Source organism: Schistocerca gregaria, chromosome 5 (genome assembly GCF_023897955.1).
Source record: "Schistocerca gregaria isolate iqSchGreg1 chromosome 5, iqSchGreg1.2, whole genome shotgun sequence".
Classification (NCBI taxonomy): Eukaryota; Metazoa; Arthropoda; class Insecta; order Orthoptera; family Acrididae; genus Schistocerca; species Schistocerca gregaria.
The window spans coordinates 635,666,511-635,683,988 of NC_064924.1; the positions used below are offsets into that span (position 1 = coordinate 635,666,511).

At 40.0% G+C, this 17,478-nt stretch overlaps 1 protein-coding gene across 5 annotated transcripts in view; it reads left to right on the plus strand.

The window, feature by feature from the left end:
* LOC126272274 (protein madd-4-like) overlaps window positions 1-17,478 on the plus strand; it is a 2,033,115-nt gene that overhangs the window by 1,985,434 nt on the left and 30,203 nt on the right. For 2 of the 5 annotated variants that reach the window (XM_049975019.1, XM_049975020.1), the window contains exon 24: window positions 11,625-11,772. The exons of 2 other annotated variants lie outside the window; for them this stretch is intronic. In XM_049975019.1, coding sequence (XP_049830976.1) covers window positions 11,625-11,772 — 148 coding nt within the window. The remainder of the gene's footprint in view (window positions 1-11,624; window positions 11,773-17,478) is intronic. One more of the 5 variants, XM_049975021.1, reaches the window with a different exon arrangement.

The following is a 17,478-nucleotide window of genomic DNA, read 5'->3' on the forward strand; positions in this document are numbered from 1 at the left end:
TTACAATAGGTGTAATAGCTTTTTAGACTGGTCCCTTACATCAATAAAAGTTTGTAATTTTGATTTGTCAGAATATGTTAAAAATAGATTTTTCTCAAGAAACCACTTAAAAAGGGGGGGGGGCATCTTTGTTTAGGATTATCTTATATTGTAGACTTGTATTTAATGTGTAGTGCAGCAGGATATAGTGCACTGAAAGGTGAAAAAATGTACAGGTGTTGTAATAAGTGAAGGAAATTTATTAGCTGGAATTTTCAAGCCTGACTAAGGGTTTGGGCAAATAATTGTTTGCACAGTATGAGGAAATGTTGTTGGGGTCTATGGCAGAAGATTAACAAATAAGTACCTGTCAATTTTCATGTGAAAAATGCATCACAAATAAGTACCTGTCAATTTTCACGTGAAAAATGCACACTTCAGAAACGACAGTATGAAGAGGAATCACGGAGCAGCAATTACACATTGTGTTCCAGCAAGTGGACCAAATGATCTTTAACCCAAGGTTGAGTTCTGTCACTAGACATCCAACCAAGTGCTACAATGTTGAACTTCTACAGTTTTTATTGCTCACAGATGAGGCCTTTCTCAGTGACCTCAATGTTTTCAGCACCCACAGTAGCCATGCCTAAGGTGATGAAAATTTGTATGCCAAACTCATCTCAGATCATCAGCTGCAGACAAATAACAAGTCTAGCTTGTAAAATGCCTTTGATATCTAGTTTTTACTGGAGTTTTTACTATCATGATAGAATCTGAGCACAAGTACTACCTATACTAGTTGCAGAAAAATTAACTGAGTGTCCCTTTGGGATTTTGATGCTGCTTGAGATCAACAACTAACTCCATCTCATCTCTTAAGTCTAGACAGTATGTACTTAGTAGCGCTGTTTATTCAAATCCACTCAATAAACATTAGATATGGAAATTAATTATTCCTACTTTTAGTGTATTTCAGACTTGGCAATATCAGTAAAAGCACTTGTCAACTCTGCTAAAGCTCATGATCTCCTTGTATGCTCTGAATTATATGGCTGCATTTCAGTTGCTAATCTTTTGTCAATACAATGAAAAGCTGTTAATAATTTGCACTTTAATTGTGATCACAAATTTGCCAATTTAATTTTTGGCTGCAAGAAGGTTATTTCTTGCTTACGTAGAAACTGCTGTGATTTTTTGCATTTCTCGTGTCCACCAGTGGAACAGTGAGAGAGAACTTTACTGCTGAGATCACCCGGAAAGCAAATAGTATGCAAACATAGTTATTTCTAGCTTTTAGGTGTGTGTGTCAAACAGACATTAAACCTTTCCTAGAAGTTAGCCTCTGCAATTTACACACCCACACACACACACACACACACACACACACACACACACACACACACAGACAGACACACAGACACACACAAGTTTTCTGTACTTTGATTGGCAGTAATGAAAACATTGATTTTTGATTTCCTCCTGCCTGGCATGGTGGGAAGCTCAAATTTTGGCTCTGGCCATCTTTTGTGCTGTCAAATGTAGTAAATGATAATTGAAACTGAAATAGCTGTTGCTTTCGGAACTCTATCAATATGATTTCCTTGAAAGTGGGGGCAGTACTATGTGGTGTTATGGAATCTACTCCAAGACCTAGTAAATAAATATATCAATAATATAATTCAGGATGTTGTAGCTCTATTAAATGTTATCTTGTTAACATTCATATTCTTCACTGTTTCTGATCTGCTGCACCAGTCTTTTGCTCTGCTATACCGTAACAAACAGAAATTCTTGTACATATATAAGACTTGCAGATTTATTCATGCAAATGAAGATGAAATTTGGTGTTCTCATACTTGAGTATTAATATAAACAGGTCTTAGTTCCTAACATAAAATTTGCAGATTTATTCATGCAAATGAAGATGAAATTTGGCGTTCTCATACTTGAGTATTAATATAAACAGGTCTTAGTTCCTAACATAAAATCTAAAGGTACAACGGCCAAATTTTTCAGCTACATGTAGTCGCAATAATATTGATATCAACATTACTGCAAATTGCTGCGATACACAGGAATATTGTGGTATTGTCTGATGCTGCTGCTGCTGCTGCTGTAGTCCACCTGGGATGTAGAGTGCTTTGCATGATTGGGGATGTGTATCTCTAATATTGTTCATAAATGCTTCCCACTGAGTCAGCCTTGCTTGCTCTTCCTCACGGTGATAGCACAATAGTGCCAAATCATGAAATCTGAGAGGTGAAACGTTATGGTTTCACTTCATTTTGAAAGTTGGCACATATCTGTAGAGCCGTTAAACTTTTTACTGTCTACGTGAATATAGAAGTGAGCAAACAAGAGAACAGTGACATTTATGCATGTGATACATCTACAACCAGAGCTATGGGACATAGAAAGCAATTAATACAAAGTCATCAATATGAAAAAAGACATTCTCTCTGCTACTGTTGTTTTAGAAGAAGATTATAGCAATGACTCACAGTTCTATCCTACACAGGTTCTTAAGACTGTTGAATTGGTTGTAAGCTTCATCTCATGTATTTCCAAGTTCATTGGCAGTAACTTGCAAATGCTCTTTTTTCTGATTGCAGTCTTTGTATACATTGCTTTACAAGTACCATAATTTCTGAGATTCATAATTCTTTCACTGTACTGATGAACTACCATAAGGTATTAATACAAACATTTTATTGTTATTTAAAATAATCCTTTGTGAATTTCTTGAGTCCTTCTGCAGAAGCACTACAAAATTATGGTACAATGTGAAATGCATATTAGAAGTACATCAAACTGTTGCAGGGATACAGTAGCTAAAAATCAAATGGAGATCACCAGTCTTGTTGTAAACAGTGTAGATATTGTGGTATTAATCTTATGAATTCTTAGACCAATTGCTTATACAATTAAGTGAAACTCCACTCAAAAATTTTGGAAGTTTTTTATTTTTTATTTTTTTATTTTTTTTATTTTTTTTTGTATTTTTTATTTATTTATTTATTTATTTATTTATTTATTTTTTACTAGTTCTCCGTTATTCATATTGCAGCAATACTGTGGCCATGTAAACACTTTTGCCTGGAAATGTACTGCCCAAACATTGCCAGGCAACAGTGGCACATAATTTTGCCACACAAGTGGCAGCAATTCCTGTGACCAGCAGTGTTGCTGGGGCAAGTTGTCAGCATTATGCAATTTCTATTACTTATGTAAACGTATTTTAAGATATAATAGGGTCATCTGGAAAGTAAGCTCTTATCAATGAAGTACATAAGAAAAAGCTAATTAATAACCTCAAGTGTTGAGCCACTTGAGATCGTTCTGAATTCCCGCATTGCAGAAATTTTCACCTGTAAACGTAATCCGCTGTCAAGAATTTCTTTACTAACTTTGATCCATCGTGGTGATGTTAATGGTGCTCTGTGTTGCTGATAAAGTCTCTCACTGAGAAATATTTGTCTTCTTTAAATGAACCCAGCAATCTTTATTGACAAATTCTCAGATCAATTTGATGGCTAGATACTTTGCTCTTCATTATGGTGATTCTTACATTCTGGATTGAATGTTCACACTACTCATTGCACCATATCATTAACTACACAAATTTTATAATTTATCAGGAAAATACTCAGTGTTTGAAAATATAAAAGACATTTAAGGAAATGAGTAGTTACTGAAAAGAAATGCTAAGATAATATAAATTAATATAAGATTAGGCCAGGTGGATGGCAAGAACAAAACACATAATGTCAGCTCACACCTGTGGAGCTCTGAGGAACTGGTGTCAGGACTGAGAATCCACATTACGCATTTACAGAAATGGTGAAACAGGAACCGAGGTCGTGGCTGTGATGTTGCAGAGAATGCTCTGCAGCAGAATATTTTATGTTGCCAGTACACATTCTCTGTCTATGCCCATTTACCCTACCTAGTGGTAGTCATACCAATGTAAAGGCCAAAAATGTTCACATAATACCTGGTACACAGCATGTGTCATTTAAAGGTGGCTCTTCCTTTGATAATATATGTTTTGCCAGCTACAGGGCTGCTTTGTGTGGTGGTAATGGGTCCATTTGGCAAGTTTTACAGCAGAGTGGTCATGCAGATAGGAACCATATAGCAGGAGTGTTCACAGAGATAGGAACCATATAGTAGAGAAATGGGTCCAGAAGGAGCATAGGGTGTGACCAAGACATTACAGGGATTTGGATTGGGGGGGGGGGGGGGGGTGAATCCAAAGAAAAGCTATTTAGATGTGGTGGACCTCATTTCAGGGCACGATTTTAGGAAGTCATAGTTCTTTCAAAGTACCTGATCAGTACATTGAAATCCAGGATCGCACTGAGTGACAGATGAGTACTCCTAAATTGTTTTTAGGAGTGATCAGCAGTGCCAGGATTGGATGTGTTGGTCCAGGAAATCTGCTTTTGAACTAGGCTAGTAGGATAATTATGCGCAGTGAAAGCTGAGTCGAGAATGGTGATGTATTGCTGCAAATTAGTCTTCATCTGAACAGATATGTTTGTCTTGAATGCCAAGACTGTAAGGGAGTGAATGTTTGACATAAAAAGGATGGCAACTGTCAAGAGGTGCTTTTGTCTGTTTGTAGGTTTACTGTTTTAATGGAACAGAAGTGTGTAGCTGACCCTTGATGAGATAAGGTCAGATTCAAGGAAAGTGTTGTGAGATTCAGAATAGGCCTCTGTAAAATTTAATTGGGAGAATGTATTTAGTGATTCCAAAAATTTCAACAGATTAGCCTCAACACGAGTACATATGGCAAAGTTGTCATTAATGTATCTAAATCAAACCAGTGGCCAAAGGCTTATCACTCCCTTCAAGTGACCTACAAAATATTGGCCTAGGAAGGAGCCAACCTTGCTTCCATGGCCGTATCCCTGATCTGTATGTATGTCTGCTTCTCAAAGGTAAAGTAGTTGTTTGTACATATAAAGTTGACTAGGGTGAGCAGGAAGAATGCCGTAGATCTGGAATCAGATGGGCACTGTTGAGGTAATGTTCAGCAGTAGACATACAACACACATGGTGAATATTGGCATATAGAGAAGTGGCATCAGTAGTGACAAGTAAGAAGTGTAGTGGGAGTCGAATGGGGACAGATTTCAGACAATCTAGGAAATTGTTGGTGTCTTTAATTTAGGAGGGAAGTCTCTGCATTATGGGTTACACGTTTTGATTAACCAAGGCAGTTATATGTTCAGTGAGTGTTTTGAGACAAGCAACTATGGAATGGCCAGGGTGATTGGGTTTAATCAACTTTATACTTACAAACAACCCCTTTACCTTTAAGCAACAGACATACAAACAGATCAGTGGTATGACCACAGGAACCAGGATGGTTCTCTCTTATCCTTATTTATACAGTCATTCATCAAACAGCACAACCTTTACATAATAAAATATTGCCAGTTGGCATTTTTGTGATCTTTCCAAGCTGTTTCATTGTGTAGATCATATTACTATCTCGGAAAAACTCAAGTTTTGTGGAATTGATGGGTTTATGTGCAATTGGCTTGAATCATATCTAAAAAACAGAATGCAAAAAGTTGTGCAAAGAGCTGTGCTGAATAATTTGGACAACATAAAATTGTTAAGGCTTTCGTGGCCACTTGTTGACAAACTGCCTATTTTCTTCTGTCTTGGGTTCTTTGGCCAACATTCATCTGATGATTTTACTGACGTTTCACCAGCATGAGTGGCTGGTATTGTCAGAGCTTCACCCTCCATTGCCAGTGGTGAACTGGAGCTGATCTCATGGCCCTGGACTACATGTACTTGGCGCACCAACATCTGAGGGCTTCTCCACGGTCATTTCTGGTGCGGTTCTCTTCTTGTTACCTGCAATGGTCGTTTGCTGCAGTACGGGAACCCAGAATCTGTTTTGTGTATTTCTACATCTTCTATGAACAAGCGAGTGTGATAGTGCTTCTCTACAGCCAGAACTTCCACATCGGTGAATTTTATTACACGGTCGGTCTCACTTAGCACATGCTCTGCCACATTCAATTTCTCTACCTGCCCCAACTTGTAGTGTTGCTTATGTTCTTTGATCCTGGTGTTGATTGATTGCCCTGTCATTCCAACATAAACTTTTCCACTCGTGCATGGTAAGCATACCACTTACCGTGATTGATCATCCAGTCATTCCGACATACCGCTTAGCATGCACATGTGGAAAAGCTTATGTCAGAATTACTGGACAATCAATCAACACCAGGATCAAAGTACATAAGCGACACTGCAGGTTGGGGCAGGTGGAGACATCGGCCGTGGTGGAGCACACACTAAGTGAGACCGACCGTGAAATAAAATTCACCAATATGGAAGTTCTGGCTGTAGAGAAGCAGTATCACACTTGCTTTTTCTGAGAAGCTGTAGAAATACACAAATACGAAAATAACTTCAACAAGAAAGTAGAATGCCTTACGTTAAACAGATCATGGGTTCCCGTACTGCAGCGAACACCTGTCGCAGGTAGCAAGAGGAGAACTGCACCGGAAATGACCTCGGAGAAGCTCTCGGATGTTGGCGTACCAGGTACATATAGTCTGCGGCCGTGGGCTCGGCTCCAGTTCACCACCGGCAATGGAGGTTGAAGTATTGACAATGCCAGACACTCATGCTGGTAAAACGTCAGTAAAATCATGAGATGAATTTTGACCGAAGAACATGAGACAGAAGGAAATAGGCAGTTTGTCAATTTAGACAATATTGGAAGGGTAGAAAGTTTGGTGACTGGGGAGAAATCACAAAGGAAGTTCCACAGGGTTCAAAGTTATGCCTGCTGCTATTCCTTATATATCTGAATGATGTTCAACTTAACATTTGACAAGCAGAATTGGTACTTTTTGCAGACAATACTATTGTTAGGGTAAACCCCATCAGAGATAAAACAACAGAAGAATTTGTAACTGATATTCTCCAAAGAATTATGAAGTGATTCTCAGAAAATGATCTCTCCCTAAATTTGTGGGTAAAAAATAAAAGAAACAATGTACAACAAATATAGTCATCCCAACAGCTGATGTAGCACCAGAACAGTGGTCGATAAATGAGCTAGAATGCTCCAGATTTTTGCGAGCACATACATTGATGAAAGCTTGAACTGGAAAAAGCATATTACTGTACCTGTCTAACAGCTGAATACAATTACTTTTGCTCTTCATCTGGCTACTAATCTAAAACAAATTAAATTCCTGGCATATTTTGCATATTTACATTCAATAGTGTCATATGGAATAATTTTCTGGGGTAACTCACAACTTATAAAGAAAACACTGAATGCTCAAAAGTGAGCAGTTAGAATAATATGTGGTGTTCACCCGTGGATGTCATTAAGGTACCTCATCAATGAGCTAGGCATTTTTAAACATTTTCTAAAAAGCCATCACAGTACATATATTCACTAATGAAATTCATCATAAATAATCCATCACAATTTAAGAAAAATAGTAACGTCCATACCTACAACTCTAGAGGGGAAAATGGTCTTAAGTAGCCAATACTGAAGCTCTCGGTGGCTCAAAAAGGAGTTCAATATGCGTCAAAAATATTTTGGTCATTTTCCCAATATCAGGAAATGTCTGGCAGGTACCAATGAAAGTTTTAAATCTAATCTAAAATCATTTCTTCTGAACAACTCCTTTTACTCTATGGGCAAATTTCTTTTCAGTAACCACTACCCTGCAAAAACACTTAAAATGTATTACATGTAGTTGTATGAATAGAACTAAAAATAGTGCGTTCTTTCATGTTAATACCAATCATGTTTATCTATCCTGTAAACTGACATGTTACACATCATTTGATAAAAGAATTGTTCAAATGCTCTGTGGAACATGTAATTAACTAGCTAGCTAACTAACTTGGAGGAGGCTTTCCTGGGTTCCATAAGCCTTTAGCCCCAGGTTTGGTTTAGATAAATTAATGACATCTATGGCTTAAGGACTGATCTGCTGAAATTTTTGACGTATCAAAATATGTTCTTCCAATTAAATTTCACTTGGTCCGATTCTGAATCTCATGCTATTTTCCTCAATGTTGGCCTCATCCTCACCAACAGCCAGCTACACACTTCTGTTCACAGTAAACATAAAACAAACAAGAGTGCTTACATTTTGACAGTTTGCTCCCTTTTTTATGTCAAATGTTCCCTCCCATATAACCTTGTCATTTGAGGCCAACATATTTGTCCAGATGCAGTCTCTTTACAGCAATACACTGCAATTATCACCTCACCCTTCACTGTACATAATTATCCCAACAGCCTGGTTCAAATGAAGATTTCCTATACTAATATATCCAATACTGGTACTGCTAGTTCCTCCTAAAAACAACTTAGAAGTACACTTCTTATCATTCAGTACTATCCTGGATTTGAATGAATTAATCAACTTTTTTGGCAGAGCTATGACTTCTATCCTGGTCAGACCTTATGCTTCTTCTGCACCCACTTCCTTACCATATGGCTCCTAACCCCATAACCAATTCCATGCAAGACTAACCCAGTGGATCCTCCTACCACTACATGTACCAGCCCTGTAACTGGCTAAACATTTACTATCAAATGTAGAGCCACCTATAAAATGACACATGTTGTATCAGCTGTTATGTGAACACTGACCTTCTACGTTGGTATGACTACCACCAAGATATCAGCTAAAGTGAATAAACATAGACAGGGGGTGTGTACTGGCAACACACAATGTTCTATTGCAGAGCATGCTCCACAGCTTGACATCGCCATGCCTGTTTCACCATTTCACCATATCTGACATCTGGATTCCTGCTCTTGACATCAGTTCCTCAGAACTGTAAGGTTGGGAACTGGCATTTACAGTATCTGCTTGGTTCTTGTCACTCATCTGGCCTAAATGTATGTTAATTTCTATGGTCTTCTCATTTCTGTTCTGTAACTATTCCTTATCTTCATACCCTTTTATAGTTTTCTATATCTCTTATTATCTGATCAGATGTATCCTCCACTAACCCATCCCACCCCTGAAAAAAAAGTCACACACACACACACACACCTCTACCACAGAGAATGCACTTAGTTTTCCACTCTTATTAACTAATGACAATGTAGGAAGAGACAGATTGCTACTTACCTACTTACCGAAAAGAAAATATGTCAAGTTGCAGACAGGCACAATTAAAAAGACACTCATATACAGCTGTCAGCCACAGCCTTCATCAGTAAAAGCGGCACACACTCACATCATTCTCTCTCTCTCTCTCCTCTCTCTCTCTCTCTCTCTCTCTCTCTCTCTCTCTCTCACACACACACACACACACACACACACACACACACACACACACACAAACAAGCAGGCAACCACACCTCATGCCAAAATGCAGCATCACATGGGATGCAAGCAGCAATCTGGAGGGACTGAGGAAGGGGAAGACATAGTAGTGTACAGGTGGGGAGATAGAGGAATGCTGTCTGGTGGAGTGTGCAGGGTCTAGATTGCCAATAGGCACAGTATCGGGAGGAGTGGGGAAAGATGGGGGGATGTGTTGGCAGAGGACTGAAAATAAACAGGATGGGAGATGAGAATGGGAAGTAGATGACAGGGCAGAGTGGGTGGAAACTTTTGGGTGGAGGGTGTGGGAACATTATGTTACTGCAGGTTGAGGCTGGGATAATTACAGGAGTGAAGAATGTTGGAAATATAACTCCCGTCTGTGCAATTCAGAAAAGATGGTGGTGGAGGGAAGAATCCAGATGATACTGATATTAATGGCTGCTCCGGTACCCAAGCCATCTGTATTCTTCCCTCCACTACCAGCTTTTCGGAACTGTGCAGATGGGAGTTATCCTTGTAACAAATTCTCTGCTTCGGTAATTATCCCGGCCTCAACCTACAGTAAAATGCTATCCCCACACCCTCCACTGAACTGTTTCCAACTCCTCTGTCCTGTCATCTCCTCTTCATTCTCATCTCCCACCCTGTTTACTGGGAACACTGCACCAACACATCTTCCCATCTTTCCCCACTCCTCTTCTTTTCGCTCGTTTTTTCCTCACCTGCCTGCCCCACAAGTTCATGAGACTGCACCTGTTAGTAGTCTAAGCCCTGCACTCTCTATCAGAGAATGTTTGTCTCTCTCCCCACCTGTACACTGCCATCCCTTCCCCTTCCCGACCCTATCCAGATTGCTGCTTGCATCCCATGTGACGTTGCATTCTAGGCCAAGATGCTGGAGTTGGTGGTCATGTGTGGGTGAAGTGTGCTTGCTTTTGTGTGTGTGTGTGTGTGTGTGTGTGTGTGTGTGTGTGTGTGTTTTACTGATGAAAGCTGTGGCCGGAAGCCATATGTATCTTTTAATTGTGCCTGCCTGCAACTTGTCTTCTTTATGGTAAATAACAGTCTGTATTTTCATACATTGTTGATATTACTATCTGGCATTTCCATTGTTTGATTTTCTCTCTTACTAACTCTTGCGTGATGTTTTGTTGATAACCTTTGTGTTGCTTGTTACCCTTTCTTCAACTTTTTAGGTTCTCGGGGTTTCAAATCTCAACCAGTGCACGTATCTGCAATCGGTCTTTATTCTCATCCTGTCTGTTAAGTCTCCCCTGACCTGGAGTTCTGGGCAACATTTTCATAACTGTTCCCATTTCCTAAACCTCACCAGTCCTTTTCCTTCATCCCTTTTCCATTCCATTCAACCCTTCTGCCAGCAGAAGGCACCATTGGCTCTGTAAACTTGTGCATTTCCGTAGCTTTTATATGTCATCAATGATAAAATCTGCTTCAAATGTAAAGTTTTTATACTTATTTTTAAAAAGTAAAGCACAACCTGTCCCCTATCTACAGATGCATATTAAACTGTGAGTCCAAAAATGATGCGTGACCAAGGATAAAATAGATTAAACTATGTTAAAATAGTGTATCCCTGGTATGTGGCATGAAACAGGTTGTCCTCTTTGATTCTAGAGCTGCCAGAAAGCCTCTCACAGAGGAGGATAATAGTCTGTACTAGAGGTGTGCCATACATGTATCCATACGGTAAAAGGCTGCCGTTCAAACATAGTGCTGCATACACATCCATCAAGCTTGTAATGAGCGCAACCCAAAGTTGGAGTCATCATTTATGGACTCACATTGTAATGTGCACCTGAAGATGGGACACAGGTCCTGAAATTGGGCTGTGCTTTCCTTTTCAGAAATAAATATAAATAATTTTACAGCTGTAACATATTTCATCTTTTATTACATGTGTTTTGCTCTGCTACTGCCTTGTGTACAGATTTTTTATCTGCCCAATACATTTTACTTCTTTTTAGTACCATACAACAAACAAATCTTGCATTGGTTAACTCAGCTCTACATATCTTCAACACTGACCACTGTAAGATCACCACTGGATGCAGTAAGATTTACATATATCCAAGAAAATAACCACATGCAGAATGGTAGCTATACTACAGTGAAGCTGGGATTCATCACAACATCTTACTTTCTAGATGACCAAGCATATGATACTGTTAGTCAGTGCCCCTAGCAAATGTTACATACTGTCTCCACAGCCTAACAGCTCTTTTCTGTGTGAACAATGATCTGATTAAAACCATTTTTATGCTGTGGCACTTGTAGTGTACTGCACCATGTGAGATGCAAGGTATAAAATATCGCATTCTGCAGTGTGTGTGGTATGGAACTAAGAAACCAGCAGGCAATGCATGCCGTGAACAGCCTCGACCACCAGTCATGAAAGTTTGCATGGGACCTCCTTGTGCTCAAGGTAAGAAAAGTCAAAGAAAAGGAACTGGTTTGAAATAATTTTTCATTGCTTTAACATCAGCATTTTATCACATATTAGATCTTAATTATTTACTAATATGTATCTATTTCAGGTTGGTTAGTTTTGCCAGGAATAGCTAATTGAAAGTTTTTTAATAATAATAATAGTGGTATATAGAAAGTACTGATAATTAAATGTGTGTGTGTGTGTGAGAGAGAGAGAGAGAGAGAGTTTAAGGTACAGATTTGGAATACAGAGATGTGAATTCATCTCCAGTATACAAAAGAGGATCAAATGTGAAAGATGTACAAAGCTAAATACAAAATTCTTGTTTGTATATAGTCTCCCCTTTTGCAAGTATGTTCCCTCCATAAAGTGGAAATTTCTTGATTCTCTTCTCAAAGAAAGTAGAATGACAGTTAACGTGAATTAATGTAGTGATAAATGATCTTATATTATTACACAAGAGAAAGATGTTCTGAATTCAGTCTTGTCAGTGTTTATTACTTTTGTGTCATGATCAAGTGAGTCATTTGTAGTAAGAAACAAATGAATTTTATTTACACTCAAACTGAATACAACAAAACAATCATACAGACTCGAATAAGTGCTACTTGGTTCCAGTCTATCAATAGTCTCTGACATTACACTAGGGGATTTCTTACAAGGACAGCATCAGTTCATCTATATCAGTAGAGAGCAGTATGGTTTGAGGCTGGTCCAGAAAAGAGGTCACTGCAAGGCAGAAGCTTTTAGACAGTCAGAGATAGTTGTGACCGCTGCAGACAGATGGCTCTCTCGGACAGACTGATGGTGTGGCCAGCAGAGGAGGGAACGATGGTGAATTGTGGCACAGAGGTGCTGTAGATGCTACCATCGTTGAGCACAACGTGGAAAACCAGATGACACACAACAGCTCAGAGACAACTCAGAATGAAGGTGTCAGTGTCCAGTATGGAGAACTCAGATGAGGCACAGAGTGAATATGCGGGACACAGTTCTGAGTGAAGGCATCGGTGGCAAGTATGGAGAACTCAGACAAAATGCAGAGCAAAGACTAGGACACAACTCTCAGTGTATGGCAGCACTGGGCAATAGCTGCTCTGACTGAGGGAGTGGTAGCAGTCGGAACTATGGCCCAGAGTGATTCCTGGTACAAGCTGGCTGTGGTCGGTCAGGTGACATTCTTTATAGCTTCCTGACAGAGGAATACTTCTGCTAAATTGGTGGGCACATGAGCAGCAGAAGGATAATTTGTGCCCACAATGACTGCATTAATTGGAGTGGATCTCATCCTCCAGCAGGGAAGCTCGCTCCACATAATACCAAGGCAGCTGCGGGACATGCAGTTCACAACAAACACTTTGTACTTATATTTGTTATCATATTGTTTACAATGCAAGCCCATGGTGGTATTGCCTGGAAAGGTGGCAGCCCACAATACACATCTGTGTGGTGTCAGAGGGGGATACTGTACCTCCTCTCCATTAAGAAGTGATGGCAGAGCTGGCTTGGAGGAGAAATGGATGCCTCGATGAGGAGGTGCCCTGGGACTGGTGGTGGCAGTTGTGGCCAAAGAGATGTTAGAGATGTTGGATCAATATCAGATAGGACTGGCAGTGGACATCGAAAAAGTTCAAAGCAGCTTCTTTTGTATTATCACGAAATAGGAGAGAGAGTGATACAGACATTATGTGCAAATTGGGAAATTTTGTAAATTTGTGGTAAGGCCTATGGGACCAAACTACTGAGGTCATCGGCCCCTAGACTTATGCATTACTTAAACTAACTTATGCTAAGGACAACACACAAATGCGCGCACACACACACACACACACACACACACACACACACACACCTATGCCCGAGGGAGGAGTTGAACCTCTTATGGGGGGAGCTGCGCAAATCATGACAAGATGCCTCATGCCACACAGCTACCCCACACAGCTGCAAATTGGGGTGGCTGTCATTAAAAACAAAGGTGTTTTTCTTTGTGGCAGGATCTTCTCGTGAAATTTCAATCACCAACTTTCTCCTCCAGTTGTGAAAATATTCTGTTGTTACCCACCTACATAGGGAGAAATGATCATCATGGTAAAATAAGAGAAATCAGAGCTGTCACAAAAAGATTTAAGTACTCATTTTGGCCAGACACAGTTCGAGAGGGGAATGGTAGAGAAATAGCTCACAGGTGTTTCCATCAACCCTCTGGCAGGCACTTGATTGTGAATTACAGAGTTCTCATGTAGATGTGAGAGTTTATGTACAATCTATAGCTGCCACCCTTCCAAATAGATAAATGGTGTGTCCAATGTGGCTTGATGTGGCTGACAGGAAGGGGCTTCCACAAGCGGGGATGAGGTCATGTTGGTCATGGAGGAAGCAGGCCAGCCACTGGAAGGTGGTGACAGTGAAAAGACCAGTTGAGGCCCAGGGTTTTATGTCCAAACTGTAATGAGCACCCCACCTTATGCTAGAGCAAAAGGACAGAGAAAGGGAGCAATGTCTCCACCATGGGTATACATCAGAAGGCTTCAATGCAGGAACAGAAGGAAGAAGTGATACAGGAAAGAAGAACATGACAGTAGCATCAAATGACTGGTGGCAGACACCAGCGGTGGGAAATCTGGCAGCAGCGGAGGCTGGTGACTCATTGAAACCCAACATTGGTGTGAGGAGCAATGGAGGGGAAAACGTCTTTGCAGGCACCTGACCAGACAGCAGTCCAGCAACAGGAGCAACTGTCAAGTTGCATGCAGAGACAGTCAGTTTGGAAATGTGACACCAGCAGGGGTGCAGTGGGCTTAGCTGTGAGACTCAGGCCAGAGGGATGCCAGGTGTGAAGTGACAGACTCAGACAATCAAGAGCTGACCTGGTGGGATGTTGGCTAGAAAGTAATGGGCTCAGCTAGAGGAATGTTGACCTGATGAGATGTAATCATGAAAGTGACAGGCTTGGCCAGATGTGGAAATGCCAGTGGGACATAAGCAAGTCATGGACAGGCTTGACTGGTAGCGACAGACTAGTGGAACATCAACAGAAAACTGACAAGCTCGACCAGCTGTTAATGCACCAATGGAACATCAGCATCAATATGGTTGAAGGCAGTGAAACCATCCTGAATGAAATACATGTATGTATTGAGAGAAAGAAAAGTTTCAATGAGCCTAAGTAGTGCACTGAGATGGGTAGCTACACTAGGCAAGTACACAAAAACATTTAACATCCACTTGTGGGAATGAAACCCATGCCTCATCACTAAATTTTGTGTCACGATTGAGAGAGCCATACCAAATAATGTATCCCATTCAGCAGGAAATATATGAAATTTATTTACTCTCAAACTGAATACAATGAAACAGTCATTCAGGCTTGAATACATACTGTTTGTGTCCTATGGTTATTGATGTTGCACTAGGAAGCTTCCCATGAGGGCGACGTTGGCTTGGCCGTATCAGTGGGCAGCGGTAGGGCTGGAGGATGGTCCAAGAGAGAGGTCCCAGTGAAGTGAACACTCATGGTCAGTCGTAGATAGATGTGGGTGCTGTGGAGAAATGGCCTCCTCAGATGGACTGATGACACGTCCAGTGGTGGAGAGAGCAGCGGTAAGTTGCATACAGCCAGGCTTCTGATGTAGCTGACATCAGGTATAGTGTGGAGAACTCACACCACATATCATGCGATGGCTCAGATGCAACTCAGAGTGAAGGTGTCAGTCGCTGGTATGCAGAACTCAAACAAGATGCAGTGTGAAGATTCAGGACACAACTCAGAGCAAAGACATTGACAGCCAATATGGATAACTCAGATGGGACATGAGTGGCAACTTGAACACAACTCGCAAGTATATGGCAGCACTGGGCAGTGCGAACTGGTGATTGCAGTCATCTCTATGGGCCAGAGTGACTCCTGATGCAAATTGGCTCTGTTTGGCCCACATGATGGGTGGTCATGTGATTAGTGGCAGGATAATCAGTGTCTGTGATGGACACACCAACTGCTGCACCTCTTGTGGTGAAGTTGGCTCCACATATTACCATAGCAGCTGCAGGAGATGCAGTTGACAAGAAATATTGTGCAGTTATGTTTGTGGTCATACTGTTTATGCTGTATGTCAGTAATGGTGTCACCAGGATTGCCTGGAGAGGCAGCAGCTTACAATATACATCTATGTTGCCTACTGGTGGATCCCAGGAGGGTACTATAATTATATTTATTGATTCCACTACATGATATTTACTTCATACTGTTACTCAAACCTTCCTATCAGATATAACTTACTGACCTGTTTTGTTTGCCTCAAATCTCATGAACCTCCCCCCTCCCCCCCCCCTACTTCTTGTAATCTTATAAAATGTTTTGAACTCAACCCATATGATACTGAAATTAACTTATTTAATATTTATTGTTTATAAGCACTATAAATGATCAGCTAGCTTCTCATGAGCTGTATCACTGTAATGTCAGAAGTCAATAAGATACATGGGCTGTTATTAGGCTGGTGAGCATTAACAAGTGCCATTCTAATTAGACATGTTATTTTAAATAGAACCATACAGGAAGTCACCTATATAAAGACACATGCAGTACATAAATTACAAAATGGTGAAATACAAGACTATCACACTTGTAGATATTAACATAAAAAAGTGAAAAATTAGGTGACACAACAAGTAGCAAATAAAATTTACTTAACCTGTAGCTACTTTATTAAAAATGCATGTAAATGATAGACACTAGTTTATGAGATGGAAATTTTAAAGTACACAGGGATTTGCAAAATCCACCAAGAATTTTCTGGAAAGCTAATTTTTTTAATTTGTTTATTTTGATGTTTTAATTTAGTGAAGTTATTCACTTTTGTAAATAGAAAAATGTAGATGCAAAACTGTAACTGTGGAGTTCTGATACGAATGCCTTTTAAGATTTGAACTCCTGGAATACAATAATTTTGGACAAGTATTGCTTTTAAAATACACAGTTTTCAGAAAAGTGAAGTGTATGTTGAAAAGTGGAGAATGAGGGCTTTTAGATAATGTGTGTCAATAGAAAAACAAGTAATTTTTAGTGGGTTCGAATTTTGAAATGAATGTGTGCTCTGCCATGTTTTCTTGATGCAACTGATTAATGGCGTGCTTCTGGGTGTTTTCTGTTTGATGCACAATATTTCTGTGACTGATCTATCTGTCATCTTCAGGTGGTGTGCATTTTGCGAAGGGCATAGTGGGCATTGGTAGTCAAACTCAGCTGTAAATAGTTATGTGAGACCAACAATACTTCACACTCTGGTTGGAGCCCAGGCAGCATGCACACATAACAGCAATTCAGATGGGCTAAGGATGGGGAAGGAGACACCTTATATCATTTTCAAAGGATCTAGCCTAGCATTTGCCTTAATCAATCAAGGAAAACAACAATGAACAGTTCTAGTTACCTGACCATCCTCAGACTACTGTATTCCTAAGTAGTCAGTTGGCATTGCCCATAGTATTGTTTTAACCTCATCTGCAAGTAAGACAAAGACAATGTAAAGCAGACTAAATGAACATTGTGTTGATATGAACTTTCACTGCTGATCAGTGTGTAGCATGACTAGAATAAATATTAACAATATAAGCAATAGGTTACTACTCCCTATACAGATGACACTTTGAGTTGCAGACAGGCACAGTGAATACACCAATCTGGAGTTTCCATTGTTAGGA